Source organism: Tyto alba, unplaced genomic scaffold, assembly GCF_018691265.1.
Source record: "Tyto alba isolate M040663 unplaced genomic scaffold, T.alba_DEE_v4.0 Super-Scaffold_11, whole genome shotgun sequence".
Taxonomy (NCBI): domain Eukaryota; kingdom Metazoa; phylum Chordata; class Aves; order Strigiformes; family Tytonidae; genus Tyto; species Tyto alba.
The window spans coordinates 8354760-8376084 of NW_024881273.1; the positions used below are offsets into that span (position 1 = coordinate 8354760).

General features: G+C 42.6%; 1 protein-coding gene across 2 annotated transcripts in view; it reads left to right on the top strand.

Moving 5' to 3' along the window:
* BRINP1 (BMP/retinoic acid inducible neural specific 1) overlaps nucleotides 1-21325 on the top strand; it is an 89721-nt gene that overhangs the window by 50082 nt on the left and 18314 nt on the right. For both annotated transcript variants that reach the window (XM_033012020.2, XM_033012019.2), the window contains 3 exons: nucleotides 11463-11653; nucleotides 16826-16995; nucleotides 18221-18326. In XM_033012020.2, the coding sequence (XP_032867911.1) occupies nucleotides 11463-11653; nucleotides 16826-16995; nucleotides 18221-18326 (467 nt within the window). The remainder of the gene's footprint in view (nucleotides 1-11462; nucleotides 11654-16825; nucleotides 16996-18220; nucleotides 18327-21325) is intronic.

A 21325-nucleotide genomic window follows, 5' to 3' on the forward strand; every position in this document is an offset into this window, starting at 1 on the left:
AAGTCGAGGAAGTTTTGCTCTTAATTTCTTCAAGACCTTGAATTTCACATCTGGACCTTATCATGTGAGTGGGATTTTTCTTTGTAGCTGAATTAAGTGATCTGTGCAGGCAGGTGCTTTTGTGGCTCTGTGTGTGTTGCAAGGCAGTTTGTGTGTAGCACCCTTCCACTGAACTTCATTCACCATGCTGCAGATTTTATGCCCACAGCATAGGTATAACAACCCCTCTCAGCTATTTTAGATGTGTTTGAGGCTCAGGCAGCTAAGGAAGCACTCTGGTGATCCTTTTTACACTAAAATAGTCTCCTGAGTATGGTGTATACATAAAATCACAGTAATTATGACGGGCACGACCTGAAGTGGTACAGACTAGCATCAGTGGAGGCCTTAGAGGTCTTCAGCCTTCTCTCCCAGATCATTTGGCATGTTCTTCTTTGCTGATTTGAACACAACAGAGTTGGCAATCAACGTAGCCTTCAGAAGGAAGTGGTTTGCATTTCATTAGATTGATTTCACAGCCTTTGGGGTCCTATTACCTCGTAGACAATAAATGCCAGAGGTTGCTCATTTGATACTCCTCGGTTTTGCTATAGACGAGGCCCAGCACCCTCGTTGGGGCATGACTCCAGCTCACTCCATGTTTTTCCACTGCTTGCACAGGGCCCTTGCGTCCTCCCCAGTGGGATTTGGGACTCTGTGGGCAGTGGTGATTTTTCTAATAGACACGTACTTCTGCCCCTGTTTCTGTTCTCTGGGGCCATTGTAAGGTTGTGTTTGCGCATTGTCACTGCCACCCTTAGCTTTACAGGGTATGATGTGGGAAGCAGTGCGCCCTGCTGAGCTGAGCCCTGGGCAGGACAGGCAAAGACAAAATGGACAGTGAGTTCGGCCATGACCCCACCATCAGCTTCAGTCCTTGCTGGTGAAATACTTTGGCTAGCCTCTAGACCTGGGTTAACTTTGTTCATGGCTCTCCTGTATGCTGGATGTCTTCCTTGGAAAAGTTACTAATCTTCTGCTGCCTTAGCTTCTCTGTCTACAGTGACACGTTTGTTTAAAAGTGCTTTGAGATCCGTGTATCAAAGTCACAAATAACAGCTAAAGGAAACATGACTCATGATCGGGAAATTGCTAAACATGTGCCTGAATAACCGAGTGCTTCAAAGCTTCACAAACAGATCCCAGAAAACAAAAGCATTTGCATTTACTAGTCCCTGTTCCCTGGATAGGACAGGAGAAAAACAAAGCTTTTCCTTTATGAAATGTTGCACAAAAATCATGGTTGTCTTTTTATTGCAGGCCACTTTGCAGCATGCAAAAAGATTGCCTTTCTTCAAGAGTGTGTGAATTTTTATTTTATTGTAGTCTTTATATTTCCTTCATCAAAACATGTCTGGGTTTGAAATGGCATGACTAGGAATGAAAATTAAATACATCAAAACTGATTTTTGTTGAAATGAGATTTTGGAGCAACCAGGGAATGTTCAAGGCTTTCTCACAGCTTGTGTTCAGTTTTTTTGCTAAAGAGGGATGTAGTCTGAGGAAATGGGTCACCTTTTTCCTAGAGAAAATTTCTTAAATTTTACTGCAATTCTGAAATGTCACAGGCTTTTTGGGACAGGTTTGGTTTTGTTTTATAATTTTTTTTTTTTTTTTTTAATCTTGAACAAAGCACAAATGTCTCTGTGGATGGCTTGAATTTTGCTGCAGCTATATTCTGCAGCCTAATTTTTTTAGCCCTTCACCTCTTACTTTATGCTGTTTGTTAGTAATTTCAGGCTCAGTTACCATCTGAATCCTATACTGAGAGGGGACAGTCTCTGCACATAGCCACTGTGTATATCCCCGATTGCTGGATGTCACTGTTAAAATAGCAACCCTTGGTGAGTGGCCTGAACATAACAGCACAGCTTGGAAACCAAAGGGATTTAGAGGCACATCTCTTGGGTTGAAGGCACAGAAATGGGTGTCCTGAGGAACCGTGAGGAGGAACCACTGTTTTCTCCTGAACCAACTTGGAGGAAATAATGTCACAGCACTGTAGGAATAAAGTAGCAAGGATCAGTGTGGGAGGGAGCGTGGTTTTATTTTAGGATGTCAAAACAGGTTTTGTTCACTTGCACTCTTACACCTCCACCATGTACTCACGAACGCCTTCTGCAAGATCCCTTGCAGCAGCATGGGTGATGAAGGATGTTAGTCCTCATCACACCTCTGGGTTATTCTGAGGCTGGTCACCACGTGATGGATCTAGGTACGTCTTTAGCAGCAGGCAGCGATTGGTCCATCTGTCCTGTCACATCTCTGCAAGTCGTGATTTCCCTACATGCTTTCTCCATGCAGCCTGGAGCATGGCCTTCCATCTGAAGGATGTTCACTGGCAGGGAAGGGTATGGACCCCCTTCCCTTCACTTAACCTGGACAAAAGCCCCTCAGCTGGCCTGCAGCAAAATATCCCCGGTGTCAGCTGGTGGCTTTGCCAACTGGCTGCCTTTAGGCATCCAAACTGCCCACCAGCACCTGCCTTGCATGTTCACTTGCATCTCCATCAGCTGAGAGTGACTCAGGGGTGAGGGGGTGGGCGAGAAGGGACAGCTTTCTTCTCACTGCCTGCTCTTGCTGAGCCCATGAGTGTGGTAGCTGTGCCCAGGTGGCTCTGTGAGGGCTGCCTTGGGGGCACAGCTGGGTGTAGGAGGCAGGGGGGGACTTTGTATTTAAACATCACTTTTTTTTTTTTTTTTTCCTCCTGACATGGTGAATTTGAGCCTTTGCCAAGTGAGTAGCACAACTGACCAGAGGGGGGGTGATGGCTCCATTTTCTAACAACAGTTCAAGTTTTGAAACATGGTTGCATGCTGTGTTGGAGAAAATTTTGTGCTTTCTGAGAAAAAGGGCAATCAAGGCTAAATTTCTGATACTTACTTTCCCAGTATTGATAAATGCTGTACTTAAGTTGCCAGTAGTGCAGTAGCCAGGTACCCTAGCCTGTAATGTGAGAAATTAAGGTTCAAGTCCACATTTCTCACAGTTTTTTTCAGTTGAGTTAACTGTGAATCATGATAAGAAAAGAGCAAAGCTTGGGGCTGTGGTGTCACAGGCTGAGGTTATCAGCTTGCTACAGCTAAAAGGAGGAAAAAAAGCCTGTAGTCCACACACCTATATCTTCAAGAAATGAAGCAAGTGCAATTTAATGAAATGACTTGTTCCAAACTATGTTCTTGTTACAGCCTTTTATTCACTCTGTGCTCATGTGAACACTGGTAGACAGTGAATCTAGATGGTGAATTTTGGGGCAGGGCAGGGCTAGCTTGCTGAGGGGCTCCATGGGGTAAAGGGTTTTCACTGTGATTTAGCATGGGCCCGTCTTCCCCTGGGTGATTTGCTGTCTGCTCTATACATTAAAAATCTGTCTGTTTTCTATTTCAGACTTGGTTTCAAAAGTAACAGATTTAAATACTTTCATTTACTACTTTAGCCATAGGAGGAGTCCAAACAAACACTTCAATGTGAAAGATTCTCCTTTTTTTTTGTTGGTTGATTGTTTTTTATCTTTTTTTTTCCCATACCAGTTGCTACAACACAAGACAGCAATTTGGGGCTGTCTCCTATCTATGCCCCGTGCTGTTATACAGCCTTAGCTAATTGTCTCACAATTACGTGTCTTAGCTTCCCTTCCAACTTGTTGTTGCCTAATTGGCTGATGTATGCCATCAGTTCTAGACAAGGATCGTGTGTTGATCGAAGAAGAGTACAAGAAGAAATTGAAGGAAGTGTGGAGAAGAGAACCTAAAATGGTACCAATTATTTTAGGTTTCTTCAAGACTATCTAAAATTTCTCCCATCTGTTGCTTCAAAAGTGCTATTCTTTGAAAGCATCTTCTTGACACCTCCTTGACTTCTCAGGATCTGCTTGATCCTGAATTTTGGGTCAAACTCATAGAAACCTAAATTCAGGAGACCATGCTATGAAAAATATCAGTGACATTGTAACCATAACTGTAGAACTCAGAATGTCTGATTCATGGATGAGTTTCTCTAGGCTACCTCAGGTATTTTAGTGCAGAATTGTTCTGGCTGCATCTCTTGTGATTTTTATCATAATTCACAGTGAAGGAATAGGTGTCTGTATTGCCCATTCCAGTGCTTGGAGCACAGGTCCCTGCAGCCTGTTAGAGTAGCTTTCTCAGTAGCTTAATAAACCATGTCTAGTTTAGGTAAGCTTTGAGGAAGAAAACCACAAGAGAACAGAACATTTCCTATTGTTAATGTTTGTTAAACTGCAGCAGTGCTAACAACGCTGGGAGCTCTTGTAGGGATGTCACTCCAGCTTCTAGCAGCTAGTATCAACCACTATGTAAATTGTAGTGGCTTGGAAGTGCCATCAGCCCAATGCTGAAAACAGCTGAAATGGTGTTAACAGTAATGAGAACTACTTACAGGCAAGTCAACACAGTGGACAAGGCTTAAGTAGACTGATGTTGGAAAGGGTATCTCAAGTGCCTGAGGTGTGTGCTTTTTGCAATGAAGTCTGCACAAAGAACATTATGAGGAAAGTTGAGTGGAGTAAATGTCCTACAAATAGTTTGCACTGTGACCTGATGGGTGTGATGAAAGGGAAGTGTAGCAGCTGACTCAGGTAAAATATGGGAATAGATCAATAGATGACAGATGAAGGTAGCTGGTGAGTTTGCTCTGTGTTGAAGTTTAGAAGTTACTATGCTCCTGTGGGTGCATAAACATGTAAATTGGAGGTGACCCCATTCAGTTGAAGGGGCAGTAACCTGCTCTGTTTGCTTGTGATTGTCTGATTGCAATGGTAGCTATGTTTGGATTTGAAGTCAGAGCTAGGAATCATAGCCACATCCCAGCCATGATCAAATTTAATAATAAGCAAACTTAGTAATGATCAAATGTAATGACCTATTTTTAATTTGTACTTACCTATGCTGAATCATTCTGCTTTGACTCTAGTAATAAATTTATTCCAGCTTCATCTTTTTTTAAACAAATTGATCTTTTTCTGTGCCCAACAATTACATGTTGCTTCCTAGGAGACCCAAGTGTAGTCCCATCCTAAGAGAGAACACAGGACTCAGTCATCTCTGTCTGACTGTTTTTTAATTCAGTGCTGGAACAATCTGTTTACCAAGGCTCTTTCAAGGTTGCATGAAATCCACCCAACTTTGAAGTAATTTTCTTTCCTTTTGCTTCTTGCAAACTTCATGTCATTCTAGACCTATTATTTACATTCCTCTCCTTCTACAAAAATGTTTTCCACCGTGGAACAATTAAATATTTTTAAAGAAAAATATTAGAGAGATGAAAACAAACCTCTGTTTGTAACAGGAAAATCCAACAAGCTGAAATGATTGCCCAGAAAAGGGGAAGTAGTTGAGGTTTCAGACACCTCAGCCAACATCAAACACATGGCCAAAGTATAGACCAAGGAAAAAACAACAGAAGATTCTTCCATTGTCCTGTGGAGACAGGTGAAGGAGTAAGTAGTCCAACAGCATTGTTTTATTTCTGCCATATGATTCTGTTGAATGATCCAAACACTGATGGTCTTCTCATTGGGTTCAGTCCTATCCAGGTAAATGCCCTTAGGAATAAAACTGCTGCAGACACCACAGCATTTATCAATAGATCAATAGTAAATTTATTTATCTTATTCACCTGCCAGCTGTCATATGTGAGCCTGTCTGCTTGCCTGGTTGTTATGCAAAATGCTGTCAGACTTTCAGCTTAAGTGATTTCTTTTTCATACCTCTCTGGAATTAGATTTTTGTATTTTTTTTTCTTCTCTTTTATGGCAGAGCTTCATCCTCTGTCTAATTTGGAACTAGTTTGAATCTACAGACTGGAGTTTTCTTAAATAGATTAGGGGGGATGAGTGCCAAACCCTCACAGGAAATTCATTCTTGTAGGTCCTTTGAAAAGCTCAGCTTTGAAGACTGACTTCTTCATGCTGGCCTAGATAGAGAAGAGGCCAAGCTGCAGAGGAAACTGCTAAAGGAATATTGCACTGCTCAGCCTGGGGCTGTCTGGCATTTTGAGGGCACAGACTAGAAATAAAACATCACTGACCCCACCGTAATCACAGATACCCTGCACAGACTCATATGAAGTATCTGGCAGTAAAAGATAAGCATTATAGTGCTGTTGTTATGCTCCTATCCTGCCCCCATGGCATTGTTTGAAGAGTCAAGGGCTCACAGTAACCTGGAAGAGCTCTCACCCTGGCAACTGAAGATAACTGTTACTTTGTACAGCCCATGACTCGGACAATTAGGCTGAGAAAAGGAAAGAAAGAACAAAAGCCTCAAACCAACAGCTCTGTTGTAGGAGCATCTGGGAGGATTCTGGAGGATTTGGGGCTAAGTTCCTGATCCTAAGACAGAACTTGTTTTTTACCTTAGCAAGACCTAAAATCTGCCTGTTTTGGTTTCACACTCATTCTAACAGCTAATAACACTTGTCTGCAGCATACATAGGAGTGTTCAAAAATATCTTAATGATTGTGAGGTAGTTGGATGAAAACAAGGGGCAGAGACATGTCTAGGCAGATGTCATTGTATCTACACCAAAATCCAAGAGAGCAAGAAGGATCTAGAAGTTCTCTGTCTCTGACTGGGGATCTTACTGATATCAGAGACTCGTTAATGGGTGCAGTATGCTGGGTAAAGGACACAAAGCAATGTTAGTATTTGGCTATTACTGAAGAGGGTGTCGCCTTTCAAAAGTCTCTGCTCATCACCTATAGGAGCAGATGATGGCTTTTGAGTTATGATCTATAAAAAAGATAAAGAACTGCTGAACAGAAGGGAGCTGGTGCCTTCTCCTTGCCCAGTTCCCAGGGAGTGGTGGGGCTGGTCCTGTTTGCTGAGTGTGCGCTGTGAGTGGGATGCACTAACTGCCCTGAAGGCAACATATCTAGCAGCACGAGGTGTTGGGGTGTTCTAAGTAGCACCACAGTTATAGGCTTTGTTCAGTGTCTTCCTGCTTTGATTTTTTTCCTTTTTCAAAGAGACTGTCTTGATCACTGTTTAATGCATTTAATTTCTTTTCACTTTCCAGCGCCTGCCCCTGAGGTCTGTACTGAACTTGTTTCTTCGCTTGTGTCCTTTGGTTGTCTTGGCCTTTTGAAGATGGGGAATTTAATTTACTCATTAACACAAACTCTGAAGGGGCAAATATTTTCTTAGATATAGACGTATACAAATAAAATACACCCCCTTACTGTGACAGGGAGGAGACCTGAAATGTGTGTATTTGCCTCCTGCAGGCAGCACTTCATCCCTCTATTTCCTCTCACCTCCCTTCCCCCCACTTCCCACCCCTTCAGCCTTTAGAGGAGGCCCTTGAGTGCTTTCACCAGGCATTAGAGAGCAGACTCCCCTCCGCTGACCTGGCAGGCATTTTCCTGGGTATGCTCCACATTAGCATGGACTGTCTACACTGGCGAGACATTAGAGCATAAAAAAGTGCCTCTCCCCCCACTACTCAGACGTTAGATCATAGTTTCTCCTTATCCCGTCTCTGCATCAGGGATACAGACTCTTCTTCCTCCTTGCTAAGAGGTTTATCATCTTTCCGAAGCCCTTAAAAGCTTCCCCACTGGCAGAAGTTCAGGTCCTTGCTAGGGATTTCCCCTGAGGGTCAGAAGACTCTGTACTAATCCTGACTGTATCATGGGGTGCCATCATAATCCTGGTGAAGTCTTTGCTACTTCTTCACCTGGAAAATGAGCAAGCAACAGTGCAATATTTCTCTTTTATAAAGTGCTTTGAGACCTGTAGAGGCCTCACCTGTGCTTTCCAGTCAGTGGCATTGAGACTGGTGTCACTGCTGGTTCTGAGAAGTAATGATCCATGAAATGGCATCTGAGAATGGTTTCTGGGAGGAACCATTTTAGTGCCCTTTTGCACACGTCATCTGTGAATCCAAGGCCTTGGTAGATCCTCCAAAGATTTACAGATTCAAGGATTCAGTGGTGACAAAGAAACGAGGGCATGTTTACCTAGCCTGGTGCCATGCATTCACTTTTGGCCAGTAGCAGCTGCTTCTGCAAAAAATGCAAGTAGGTCTAGCACTGAAAGCTAATAGAAAACCTGCTCATGGAGGTTTTCTTCACAGACTTCAGGAGTTACAGGTTGGATCACTGCCTAAGGCTGGAGCTATACTGTTGCCTGCAGATTATTATTTTTTTTATCACTTCAATAATTCTAAATGATTTCAGTAGCCTTATCCATTAATGTTAAGTCTATTTTCTGAAATTGTACCATAATCTTGGCCTCAGGTGCATCTTACAGCACAGAGTTCTGTAGGTTGCATGGAAGATTGCTAGTATTTAGAGGGTTGCTTTCAATGTAAAATATTCTGGAACTGGGGAACCCAAGTTTAAAATGTATTTGTGGTCACTAATCAGGAAGCTTAACAATACCATATTGTTTGCTTGACCAATCCCAACCAAAGAGCACCAAAGGAAAGAATACAGCCAAATACTATGCCTTAAAAATACAGCCAAATACTAACCTTAAAAAAAAAAAAAAAAAGGGGCAAGCTTGAAAAATGTCACTAAGTAAATTCAAATAATGCATAAATTAGAGGGAATTGTAACTGGCTCATGGATATGCTATGAGCAGAAGATAAACATCTAAGTTAGTTGCATAAATTATTCATCATAACATATTTGCTCAGCTTTTCTCATCAGCTGTGAAAGCTACACATCCAAGCATTTGGAAGGTATAATAAACTGGGATTTCACCTCAATGATATGCCCTAGGAGTAGGAAGCCCTGGGGAGGGATGGCATGCATAAGAAGGGAGTCGAAAAAGTCTCCTTCACTATGATGTTTTAGATGTAGATTCTGCTAAGGGCTTGCCTACTGTGTGAATAAGGACTGGAACTGTCCCTGGGCAGCAGGCAAGGTTGAAGATATGGCAATGACTTCTTTTAAAATCTTCATTTTGCCTCCTGCTAGCGGTGTCATGAGATGATGTTGGACCTGATGTAAAAGATGAACCCACTTTCCCTTTGAACACACAGTTTACTGAATTTTCATCCTCTGTTCCTACCTTCTCCCATCTTTATTGCCCACTGTTTTCCAGTACGTGGTCCTAATTGTAACTCCTGTCCATCCCCAATGCTGGGGTTTGGGTGCTGATATAGCAACAGGGCCCTACTTTATCAGTTGCATGTTTGAACTCGACAGGCTTTGCTTTGGAATAGATAACTTGACAGTAACAAAAGCAAACTCTTTGCACTTTGTGGGGGAACCTGAAGCATTCCCCCAGCCCTTTCTGAAAACATTCTGGCTCTGGAGGGCTCTAGTAACTCCTGACTTTATTGATAGTGCTTGCAGGAAGCAGTAATCTGAGAGTAAAAGTGTGCCTGAGTTTTTCAGGAAGTAATAATTGTCTCTTTGGAAAGGAAGCACAGATGGCATTTTTCCTATGCTTGCTAGTTATGATCTTTACAACAGGAACATGGGAATATCTATTTATTATAAAACCCTGCCTGTCTTTTAGCATCCAGGTCTGCATCTTCCCATGCAGTGTAAGGGACTGAAGGGACCATTCCTTTTTTGTGCAGAGGGGATTTCCTTGTGTAGGGAGATCTGGGAATGCAACTCTAATCGGTAATGATTAGAGCAACCTCTCTCCCTAGTGTCAGAGAGAAGCTATTTGTCTTTACTTTTAAGGTTTTATCTATCAATAAAATCAACTCTGTGACCCCCAAACGAATCCCTTTCACAGCTACTAAGTACTGGATTTGTACACTATTCCGGGACAGCAGAGGAAAAAACCTTATATTCTGCTCCATACAGTGAATACGTGGACACTGGTAATGCATTCATTATCTGCAGAGAAATTTGGAGACAGTGGTCTGTTTTCTCCTGGTATTAAAATCCTGATGTATGGGGTATGGGCCTTTTGACAGAGGTTTTTTCTGGGAAAGACCAATGTTTCTGTGAATTTCAAGGTTTGACGCTAATGACTCTTAGGATGTGGTAAGAGGGGTGTTTTGTTTTGCCATTTTTACTTGGCTTGTGAAAGCCTGGGAGCTACACAGGGGGTGTCCAGGTGTAAGGAGGTATTTTGAAGTAAAAAGCTGGCACTTTGCTATTTTAATTAACGCAACTGCTGTTAGGCAGCCTGGGGTGTTGTGATGGGGTGCAATCAAAATAAATACACAGATAATTTCAATAAGTAAAATAACCTAACACACATAAAGTGGACTGGGTGTAGAATCAACCTTGGAAAAAAAGATTTGGTTTGTGACCCTGGCTCTGCAACTGACTTAGAGTATCTCCTAAATTTGCCTGCATGTCAGGTTCTCTACCAGCAAAGTGGGATTGCTGGTGCTGGTTGACACACACTGGTAGAAAGTGCCGTGTCAGTGCCAGGTATTGTCATTGCTGTTATTTAAATGAAATTTTTGTCTTAAACACGAATTACTGGAATCAGTGAATGAAAAGTGACAGAGAAGCTTGTGACTTGATTATCTGGGAGATAGTTTAAGACAGTACAGGTGCATTGTAGGAGAGTTGTTATAAATAATATCCTTTCCTTTTAAGAAGGCCTTGCTCAATATTTTTCAAAAGACATTAATAGGTTTCTCATCTTTTTAGGTGCTCAGCTGGTGATGTGATTCAGAGGCCTGATTTTTAGATTGCAGGTGTGCAAGGTTTTCTCTAAGGCATCTCCCTCTGTGTCGTATCAAAATGGATACCTGTAATAAAGAGCTGCTTTTGCAAACATTAACTTTATTTCTTTCCAGTTGCTATCAATTTAAAAGAAGGGATTTGAAAATCACTTTATAGGTTGGATTTTTTTTTTTTTTAAAGAAACAACCAACCTCCATTCTCATCCTGGACTCTGCTTATATCTGAATTGATCCTTTTAGATGGTTTATTAAATATATTGTTTTTCAAAATGGTCTTTTGCTGTACTCCTGGTGCTGAAAGGTTAAGATTTTTGGAGAAAGTGTATTTCCTTTGGCCTTGCTTTACAGAAAAATGTCAGGAAAGCTTGTGGACATGGGGATACAGAAATGATCAGACTGGTCTAGAACTATAATCTGTCTATCTGACTAGCTCTTTTGCTGACAAAAAAACAGAATTTGCTGCTTTGTGGAAAGGTGTAAGACCCCAAAATATGTGAGGGTGAAAGGATCAGCCTGTTTTTTTTATAGGGAAACGCAGCCCTCTGCCAGATATCTCTGGAGACTATGATGCTACCTCCTCGTCGGCCCAGACCCTGATCCTCAAAGTGTATTTTTACTGTGCAGTAATGTCTCGCTTTCCCCCTGTCTAGCCTTGTGGCCTCACACGTGTATCCATGTGGGGATGTCCATCAGGACTGTCCCCTTCTCCATCCTCCTTTCCTGCCCTTGGTGGCCCTCCCTGCCTCTCCAGACTCCAAGCCTCACCCGTGTTGTGTTTCTGTATTGTCGCACAGGGAGTTTGCCCGTTGGAAGGTGAGGAACACAGCCATCGAGCGGAGGGACCTGCTCCACAATCCACTGCCCCTGATGCCTGAGTTTCAGAGGAGCATCCGCCTCCTGGGCAGGAGACCCACCACGCAGCAGTTCATTGATACCATCATCAAAAAATACGGCACCCACATCCTCATCTCGGCCACCCTGGGAGGTAGGTGGCAACCTGGGCTGTTTTCTCAGGCGGGTATTGATGGCGAGGGCACCGGGCAGCACCTGCGAGTCTCCGCTGTGCTGCGCGGAGGTGAGCTGGGAGCACCGAGACAGGGCTGCAGCTCCCCCAGCCAAGGCTCACCTCGTCATCAGATGGTGTGAAAATCCCCAGGGTACCAATAGCCCCCCCACACGAATTCACAGCGCGATGGGCGTGAGTTTGGCATCTGTGATACGTGTGCACCTGCGCTCCTCCGGCAGCAGCGTGTGTGTACCGGGGTGCGTCAAGATAATCGTGCTTCACTTAGCTGGGGAACCTGTCTGTCTTTCCAGCACCTCTGTCCTTAATTTGACAACAGAATTTGTTGATACCTCTTTTTTTTTTCAGAATGAAACCAAATGCAGGGGAAAAAGCAGCCTTTCTTGCTGGAACTGGAGGAATTTTAAAGAGCTCCAGGAAAATGGGAGTTCAAGGAGTTGAGCAGGGAGTCTGTGCAGCAGGGAAAGAGGTGGCCAGAAAGGCCTGTGCTGAATGCTTAAGTGAGAGCAGGAACATGGAGTAGGCTTTTGAAAAAAACAATAGTTAAGTGAAATTCAAAATGTATATGCCAGGACTGCAAGGAGGTTTGCATGTGCAAGCAGAGCATGTCAGCAATGACATGAGTGCTGTAGGGCTGTTAACACATGAGCATGCACTGCTATTGGTACTGCATAAACATTTAAAGTACTGAGTATTGAAAACAGGAGGGATGAAAATCAGCTGCTCATGATATTTGCTGCTGACTTTTTTTTTTTTCTCTTGTATTTTTACCATTCTTTACCTGTCTGGTATGTGCATTTAAATGCCCTTCTTTTTAGAACTAATAGGAGTAAGAGGGATTCTGCAGTGGTAAAGTGTCTTAAATTTAGTACAGAGTTTGTTGCTGTTGCTTCTTCTAATGTACATGACCTCTAGCTTTGCCACTTGCAAAGTTTGTAGTGAACTTTGAGGAATTTCTGGCCATCTGTCTGTTCCCAAAGCATTCTGCAGACACTGCGATGAGAGATAGATGAGATTAGATATGTGTGTATGATTCATGCACAAATTAGGTGGTAGGTAAATTGGTGCAGTTCTATTGAAGTCAAATAGCCTCTTGTGTGCCAAACGTCCTTCAAAGATCCTCAGGCTGTTCTTCTAGTCCAGGCACTCAAACCGTCTGCTCCATCAGCAAGAAATGTGAAAGCAGGTTTCCATGAATTGAAAAATAGAAGTGACTGCCTTAATGAAGTCTGCGTAAAGATAAACTCTGTTTTTATTGAGTAAATTGCTTTTCATGACCATATTTTACAGACCCCAATCCAGCCCAGAAAGAATCCAGTAAAGTGTTGAGAGTTAGTTTTGTGGGTTTACTTTTCTTTCCGTTGACATGCCTTCTTCTTGCCACTCACATCCATGGATATTCAAAATAAGAAAGACCTTTGCTGGTAAAATAGATTTTTAGTTTTTCCTGGGTGAGGTTGTGAATTATTCACAGGGGCTTGTTTCTTCTCCTGATTTTTACAACACAACAATTTTAAATATGCAGAGGCTTGTAACAAGAACTGGTGTTGGAAAGGAGTGCTAAATGCTCCATCAGCCCAGAGCATGGTGAGCAATGGTAGGGGAGAAGAGAAGGATTTATCTTGGCAATGGCAGTCTCAGAAAATGTAGATGAAGCTGGGCATGCATTATGCAAGGAGGACACACTCTAATCATGGTCTGTGGGCTAAACAAGACCACTGGGATATAAAACCAGACATGTCCTGGCACCCTTGTTTTCCCAAGACCTAGGTCTCCTCAGAAAAGTTACAAGAGTTCTGCTTTGGATTACAGTTGTTTGTAACTTAACCTGATGTCTTATTAGGTTGCAAATTAGTGACAAACACACAGGAAATTGTTGTGCTTTAAATGCCAGCTGTTGCATGGACCCCAGGAGGCTGGGTGATAGATCAAGCCAGCCCACCTGAATACAGCAGCTATTTTGACACCTGGCCACATGAGGAACAGCTCCGATGCCTTTCAACCTACAGAGCAGCCGGGTCCCTCTGGAGCTTAAAAACCAGCTCTGCTCCAGTTTTGTTCTGACAAAGGGATTGGTGAAGGGTCATATTGAGGGCATACATGCTCCAGGATGGAGCACACAGAGCTAAAAGCCCATTTGCAGGGAAAGCCCTGAAGGAAAGGCAACTTCGAACATAGCATCCGCTTAATAAACGAGAAATTAAGACTTAATAATGCAGCAAAAGTCTATTAACCTCTCTTGATCTAAGGGTTACTTTCTCATGTGCATTCTCCATGGGGATGCTGTGCTTTTCCAGGTCTGCACACATGTACACAGAATAGGCTTCCAGGAGCATTATTTCTTCTCAGCACTTTTCACTTGTAGGGACAGTATTCATCCCTCGGGAGAAGCATCAAATACCTTGGGCTCTGCTTTCCTGTTTGTTATTTTTTTTTTTTATCTCTCCTTCCAAGTCAAGGGTTCCAAACACCTCAGCGAGGAAAAATGACAGTTTTTGTGGGGAAACAGCTGATCTCCACTGCCATGGAGCATAGGTTTCTCCTGTCTGATGTCTAAGAGCTGTCTCAGCTGCTCACTGCCCACATTGTGTTGTCTGGGGACCAAAAGCTAGTGGTGGATCTCCTGGTGATCTGAAATCAGTGTTATTGCCTGATGCAATTCAGCCTGTGCTTTCTGGTTGCTCTCTGTCCAAGGGATCTCCAATATCGGCATTCCTCTACTAAAATTAACTGGTTTAGACAGAGAAGGTCCTGATTTTTGTGCCTCAGCTATTAAAAGAAGGCATGATATTTTTCCAGAAAAAGCTGTTTTTTTCCAGTTACTGGTGGAACTGAAGAGTTGATACCTGGATTCCACAGCTTTCTCTGAGAATCACAGATAAGGGGACAATTATCCCAGGTCTTCCCTCTCCTTTCACAGCCTCATGAAATGGAGGCAAAGCATCATTTATGTCTGCTCTGTCTCCATGCAGGTAAATACTTCCATTACATGAGATACACAAAACTTCTGGTTCAAAATACAACACTTTCACACCACTCCAGCCTATCTTCCCCCAAGCCTCCTGGCTAACTCCCAGGCAGATGCCCTTTTGGTGACAAACAAGTTGCCTCATGAAAATTCACGAAGTCTGACCTTCCTTCCAATCCCCCTGTAAAACTTGCATCAAAGATGAAACCTGAAAATGCGTTGACAGCGGCCGGGCATCTGGTGTGTGGGGACGGCTGTTTCTCACACTAATCACAGTCATCCTATTACCTCGTGCTTTGCGGGCTGTTTGTTGTATACCCCTGTAGTGTCTCATCAGATACATGGGGTTTAAATCCTTTGGGACAGGAACCATCTTTCTGCTGTTTGTGTGGATGGAGCGTGATCTGACAGAGCCTTCATCCCTGCCAGCGTCTCCTCACACCGCTCAACACAATAATATTAATGGTGATAACGGAAATGAAAGCTGGTCATTTTCCAGGGAAGCTGTTTTTGTGAGAAGTAACAATGATGATAGTATTACTACTACAACTTTGATTGTGGTTAAAGGATAGTATGTTATTTTTAACAGAATATTAGACATAGAGTTTTACATGCCAAACTTCTCCACTTAGTGCCCATTAAACCAATTAAAATATTTCAACTGATCAATTCTTTTGATGAAAGGTATCTTATTTCCACCAAAAATTTCCCTTTTTCATCTCAAAGCCAAAGGCTCATTCCTCAACATATCAATCTTGAAAAACTGAAATCCAATAAAGTATTTTGATTTTCAGCCAGAATATTTTTGGTTTGTTTTCAGGCATTTGGCTTCCAGATAAAAGCTGGAAAATTTCCAGGGAAGGCAAGGGGGGTGGGCTTAGTGGGTTTTTTGCATGTGTGCAACAAAAGAAATTATCTGAACAAATCAAACAATTTCAGCTAATTCGAATTTTTAAGAAAAATAAGTGCTTGTTCTCTTGGGGGAAAAAAAATAAAAGGGCAAAAATGTTGAAGAGCAAAATATTTCTTAGCCTAAAAAGTGGTGGTATGTTTTTTTTGACATTGCTATCATTGCTAGAGGCAATGTATTCATCAGTGGTTCATCTATCAAATCAGAACAAGTACCATTCTTCTCATTAAGAGAGCTATGTAGAAATGGCACATTCTTACCTTAGGTATCTATTCTCTTCACTTATTAAAATCAGAACTTCAAATGTTAAGAATGCAGGATGGTATTCTACCTTTTTACTCCTATAATGCCAGCCTTATGTTAAGAATGAACTGGATTTTAATCTGGCTCATACAGCACAAATTGAACTTTTAGGTAAATATTACTTCTCAGCTTTGTGTCCTTTTCATATATCTTCTGTTAGATTCGGGTTTCTGCTAATGTTTAGGCAGTTTGGGGCTCTCAGATCTTAACTGCTTCACTCCCAGATTCTCTGTGACTACTGTCTCAAAATCACCTGTTGTCCCTTATCTTTCACAATGTTTTTTGCTCTCCACTTAAATTCACTAAATAAGACTCTAGGAGAGGGAAAGAAAAATCAGAAAGGGTATTTGGTTTAATTTAACTTTCTCATTTGTTCTTTTCTCTGTTTGCTCTCTTTCATTCAGCCCCCTGCCCTTACCCTTTTGCGTTGTCACCAGAAACTAAAGAGGTACAGTGTGTGTTTGTTCCCTGTACCCACCTATGTACCTGGGTCCCATTTGCAACTTAAATCATCATTTGTTCCTTCTAGAAGTTGGGTCAAAGAGAATTGCATGAAGGTGACATCCTCTCTGGTCAGATATGCATTGTTCTAGAGGCACTGCCCAGAGAGAAAAATGTTCCTCAAGTGGGACAAATGTTCTGAATCCTTTCCCAGAGCTGTGGTAAAGCTGTGCTGGCTAATAAACATCCAAAATGTTATCCACTTAATTCAGTGGAGCTGATCTACAAGTGTGGTGGACCTGGCCTTCCTGGCTGAATAGAGGAGGCAGCACATATATACTACACTGAGGCTCCGATACTGGTGAGGAAGGGTGGGTTCATTTATGAGTGCTTTAGGTATCAGACTTTTCTTTCTTTAGGTGCAACATGTGACATCATCTGTTCCTGTTAAGATGACCCTACGTGGCAGCCTCCTGGGCCTTACTGAAGTCTCCTTTTCCTTCTGCTGCAGGAGAGGAGGCCTTGACCATGTACATGGACAAAAGCCGCCTTGACAGAAAGTCAGGAAATGCTACCCAGAGCGTTGAAGCATTGCACCAGCTTGCTTCCTCCTACTTTGTAGATCGTGATGGCACCATGAGGAGACTCCATGAGATCCAGATCTCTACCGGAGCAATCAAGGTACTGTATGTTGCACTGGGAAGAGAAAGAAGATTGTGTGTCCATACCAATACGGTAGGAATTTGGGACAGGACTTTGCCAGTCCACTCTGGTGTCTTTTTTGATCAGAACTTGTTTTGTTCCCACGCTGATTTCCCAGAGTAAATACTTCTCTTATGGACCTTCCTGAAGAATTGATTTCCTCAGGGCCAGTAATATCTGGAAAGAGGTGGGCCTTCAGTGTGATGGTTATGTAGCATAGGAGAATTCTACTATGTGTGACAATGACCTTTGGAAAGGAGAGAGGGAACAGGTTATCCAGATCAGCGATGGAGGTTGGAAAGGGAAGGCAGGTCTGTGAAATGGGCAAGCCCATGCAACCCAGAATTATTTTCCTCTTGTGTGTGTAAGACTGCTAAATATCTCTCAGATTAATTTACTACAAGTAAAGGTGAAAAACTCAGTGTCACATTACTGAGGCATTTGGAATGAAGTGACAGCTTGGGGGTTGCAGCAGGAAGGAAGGGGAGTTGCTCAGAGCATACAGAACAGGGAAAATGGCTCTGCAGACAAAGGCTGCCTTCTCTGAAAGCAATCATCTTATACTGGGGAGGGATTTTATTGTTGCGGAGTTCACTCCAGGGAAGGCGATGTGGATGGAGTCGTCATTGTTAGCCATTTCTGAAAGGTTTCAGCTCTTGTTATTGTTCTGTGGTGTCTCATGGCTGAGTCTGTTCCCCTCTGGATGGGAAATCGAATTGAGATATTGAAACAGTGACAGCAGATAATCGCCCTTTGTGAATTCAGGAAGGGCAGCTCTCCTCCATGGCTGGAAACCAACAGCAACAACCGCAGCAACAGAACTGCAGGTCATCTGTGCCTCCATCTATCCTCAGCACAAGGATGGTGTGCACATATGCTGTGGGAGCACCAGGCACCATTGTGGGCTGGCAATCCATCTCTGTATCTTGCTTTCCAATAAGAGAAGCCAGGGAATAATTCCTCTACTGGCTTCTGATGTTCTCCAGTGATCCTCTATGAGAAACATCAATCTGCAGGACCTCATTGCCAAGTCCAGAATAACATGCATTACCATAAAGGAAGCAGATACAATTCACTCTGTTTTTTTCAGTTTGTGAGTGTGTCAAACATTAGCCATGTCTGTCCAATGTGGGGCATTTCTTTCCAGTTAAGATGCGATGCTGCAATCAAAGGGAACGCTCTCTCTTTTCTATATTCTCCACAGGTAACAGAAACTCGGACTGGCCCCCTGGGCTGTAACAGCTATGACAATCTGGACTCTGTGAGTTCTGTCCTTCTGCAAAGCACTGAAAGCAAACTCCACCTGCAAGGTAGGGTACGGGAATGAGGGAGACAGTAATACAGGGCATGGAGTGTGGGGGAGTGAAATGAAAGAGGGGTGGCCTTTTTTCTAGCCTTTTCCCCTTCTCTGTTTGCTTTGATTGCCTTCACTGTAAGTTCCTTGAAGCAGAACCGGTGGCTTCTGGTAGCTTCATATGATGCCTCAGCAGGGCCGCAAGGAACTGCAGGACAGACCCCAGTGAAGTGTCTGGGTGTCTCCTGATTCTGAATTTTGATGGACTTCAGTGTATTATACATACACTGATATAAATAAATGTAATCTTTTCCATTAATATTGAAGGAGCATTCTGTCCACATCTCTCTGTCCCTCCCAAATTTCTGATTTGCACAAGAGGTTTGCAGATCAGCTTTTGGGACTCTCTAATGACCATAATCTTTGGGAAAAGTCACAGAGGTTTTATTTGGATGCTAGAAGCCATGGCTTCAGTCCCAGTTGGGGAACTAGTCCAGAAGTCAACATATAGTGGTCATGACTGAATTAATAAATAAATACATGTTGGTTAGCAAGAAGTCAACTTCTGTAGAAGAAGGAAATTCACTGGGCGTGTAATTTACTAAGGTTATTCCCAAGTTTTTGACAAAATAAGGAAATGTGGGATTTAATTGCTCATTTGCCCAGATGGTTTTATTTCTGGAATCCTTGTACTTGCACAAATTTTAATTTTTCAGATGAATGGGCTACATTACATCTTCCGCTTTGAGTATAATTTGGCAAGTGCTGTTTTAATCTTGGTTTCACAGAAACTGGGTTTCATTTACTGAGTCACGTTGTGGATATATTATTATTGTTGTTATTATTTGCCTTTAAAAATAATAGGCAGGTTGTTTTCACTATTCCAGTGATTATCTAAATCACTGAGTTCTGGTTCTTACCTAATTAACAATAAACAATTTGAGGTTTTTTATATACTGTGATGATGGCTGCTGATAATGCAAACCCAAGGGTTGCACATCAGATTACTAAGTAAACAGATAAATAACTGGACAGTTTGGTTTATAGGCAGGCAAACTGGCAAGTAGGTAAATCAAAAGACCTCTATTGTCTATCTCATCGTACAAGAGAAGAGAAAAAGCAAGATGCCTGGGAGATGGAAGGAGGTAGAGGAAGAGGAAAAACCTATTAGAGAGAGGGGATGTAAAATGGATGAGGCTCTGACTTCTGATGGGAGCAGAGGACCTCAGGGGTCAACCACAGGTGGGTTTCATGGAGCTTCATGGCATAAGCCACCACAGGAAGAGGCCAGACCCAAGCCAAGGGAGACAGCAGGGGAAAGGAGGAAGGTAAGAGCTCTTCCTAATAGAACAAAGTGACTTTTAAAGCTACACCTGAGTGTTTTCCACCTAATCTGGAGTGTGGTTCTTGGGATAATTACCCATGATCCTTCCTCTGCTCTGAGAGGCCTCATTAGGAATTAGTCACAGGGCTGCAGGTACTGGATCGTGACCGAGTCTCCTCTCATCTGATTAGCAGCTGAACATGAGCTGCTGACAGAAATCCATGTTACTACCTTCGTGTCACTCTGGCTCTGAGGCTGGCTCAATAAAAGAGCAGCATCTTCGTGACAGGGAGTTTTTATGTTTCTGAACTTGCTTGCTGCTGCCCAGCCCTGAGCATCGTGGTTTCAAAGATGTGCCCTTTAAGAGATGCAATGGCCAGACCCAGAGCTGAGATACCTTCATGCCTGCATATAGTGATCAGGAAGGTCATCCGGCCTGGAGATTTAGGAGAGGACCTGGATGCATGTACAGTGCATGGTGTCTTGTTCTGCACCTGTGGTTACATGGATGAAGAAGCATCACTAATTTATAAACCAGTATCCATGTGGACCCAACATGCATGTACATATGTGTCAGATGCCTGCTCTAGGGTATGCGTACAGGTACTTTTATCACAGTAGGTCAGAAGTTTTCCCTTTGTCCTAGCACTACCTGGGGGCAGGTTCCCTGTCCTGTGCATGGGGAGGGCTCTGTAGTGATGCAGCCTCCCCACATGGGAGCGGGGGGACCTTGTTGTGGGCCAGGATCTCACAGGTCTCACTTATTTCCACTTTATATCCTCCTGTCCCTGCCACCAGCATGAAACTGTCCCTTCACCTGCCTCTGCTTCCAGTGCAGCTGATGCACGAGCTGCCTGTGCTGCCTGGAAAAGGAGTAAATCAGAGCATGGGAGGGGAAGATGCTAACAGCTCTACAGCAGTCTGGTGGGTAGTAGGAATTTGTGTTCCCTGGAAAAGTGCCCTATGCTGAAATTTGAAAAATTGAGTGAAAAAAAAAAAAAAAAATCAGCATTTTGAAAAGTTTTGGAAATTAAAACTCCAGAGACATATCCTCTTGGACAGCGTGACAGAGTACATGTATCAATATTGCAACATGGCTCTATTTCAGTAAGGTAAAATCCTTCTGTGTTATTCTAAACATTGTGACATTAAACAGGAAATACTGCATATTAGGTAGTTTGTTACGTCAAATATGGTAATAGAATATTAAAATTTGCATTACAATTAATACTAAAGTCTTTACCAAGATGAGCAGAACAGTAATGACAATACAAAACATTTCAGCTTTTCAGCAAAACAAAATGAGGACGTATGAAATACATTTAGACCTTTCACTGTCAAAAGTGCTTTTGGAGTCAACATGCTCTCACAAAATGCTTCAGTGAAGCTGCATTTTCAACAGAGAACTCTTCTGTGCAAAATGTTTCAAATAGCTCTAATTTAGAGCTGAGGAAATTTACCTCTTTTAATGCAGAAAGCCTTTTATACGCAGTCTAAAACCAAACATCTCTCTAATAGTTTTTCTAGGTGAATTAAGGACATATTCCCGTGTCGGATAATTCATATTCTGCCTGTAGTTATCAAAGACAAACCTATACCAAATCTGTGCTGCTCCTAATTTTTAAAGAGGAACTTTATGCTTTACAGTCTGGCAGAATTTGTCCTTCTGATCAATAAGTTACCTTCAAAAC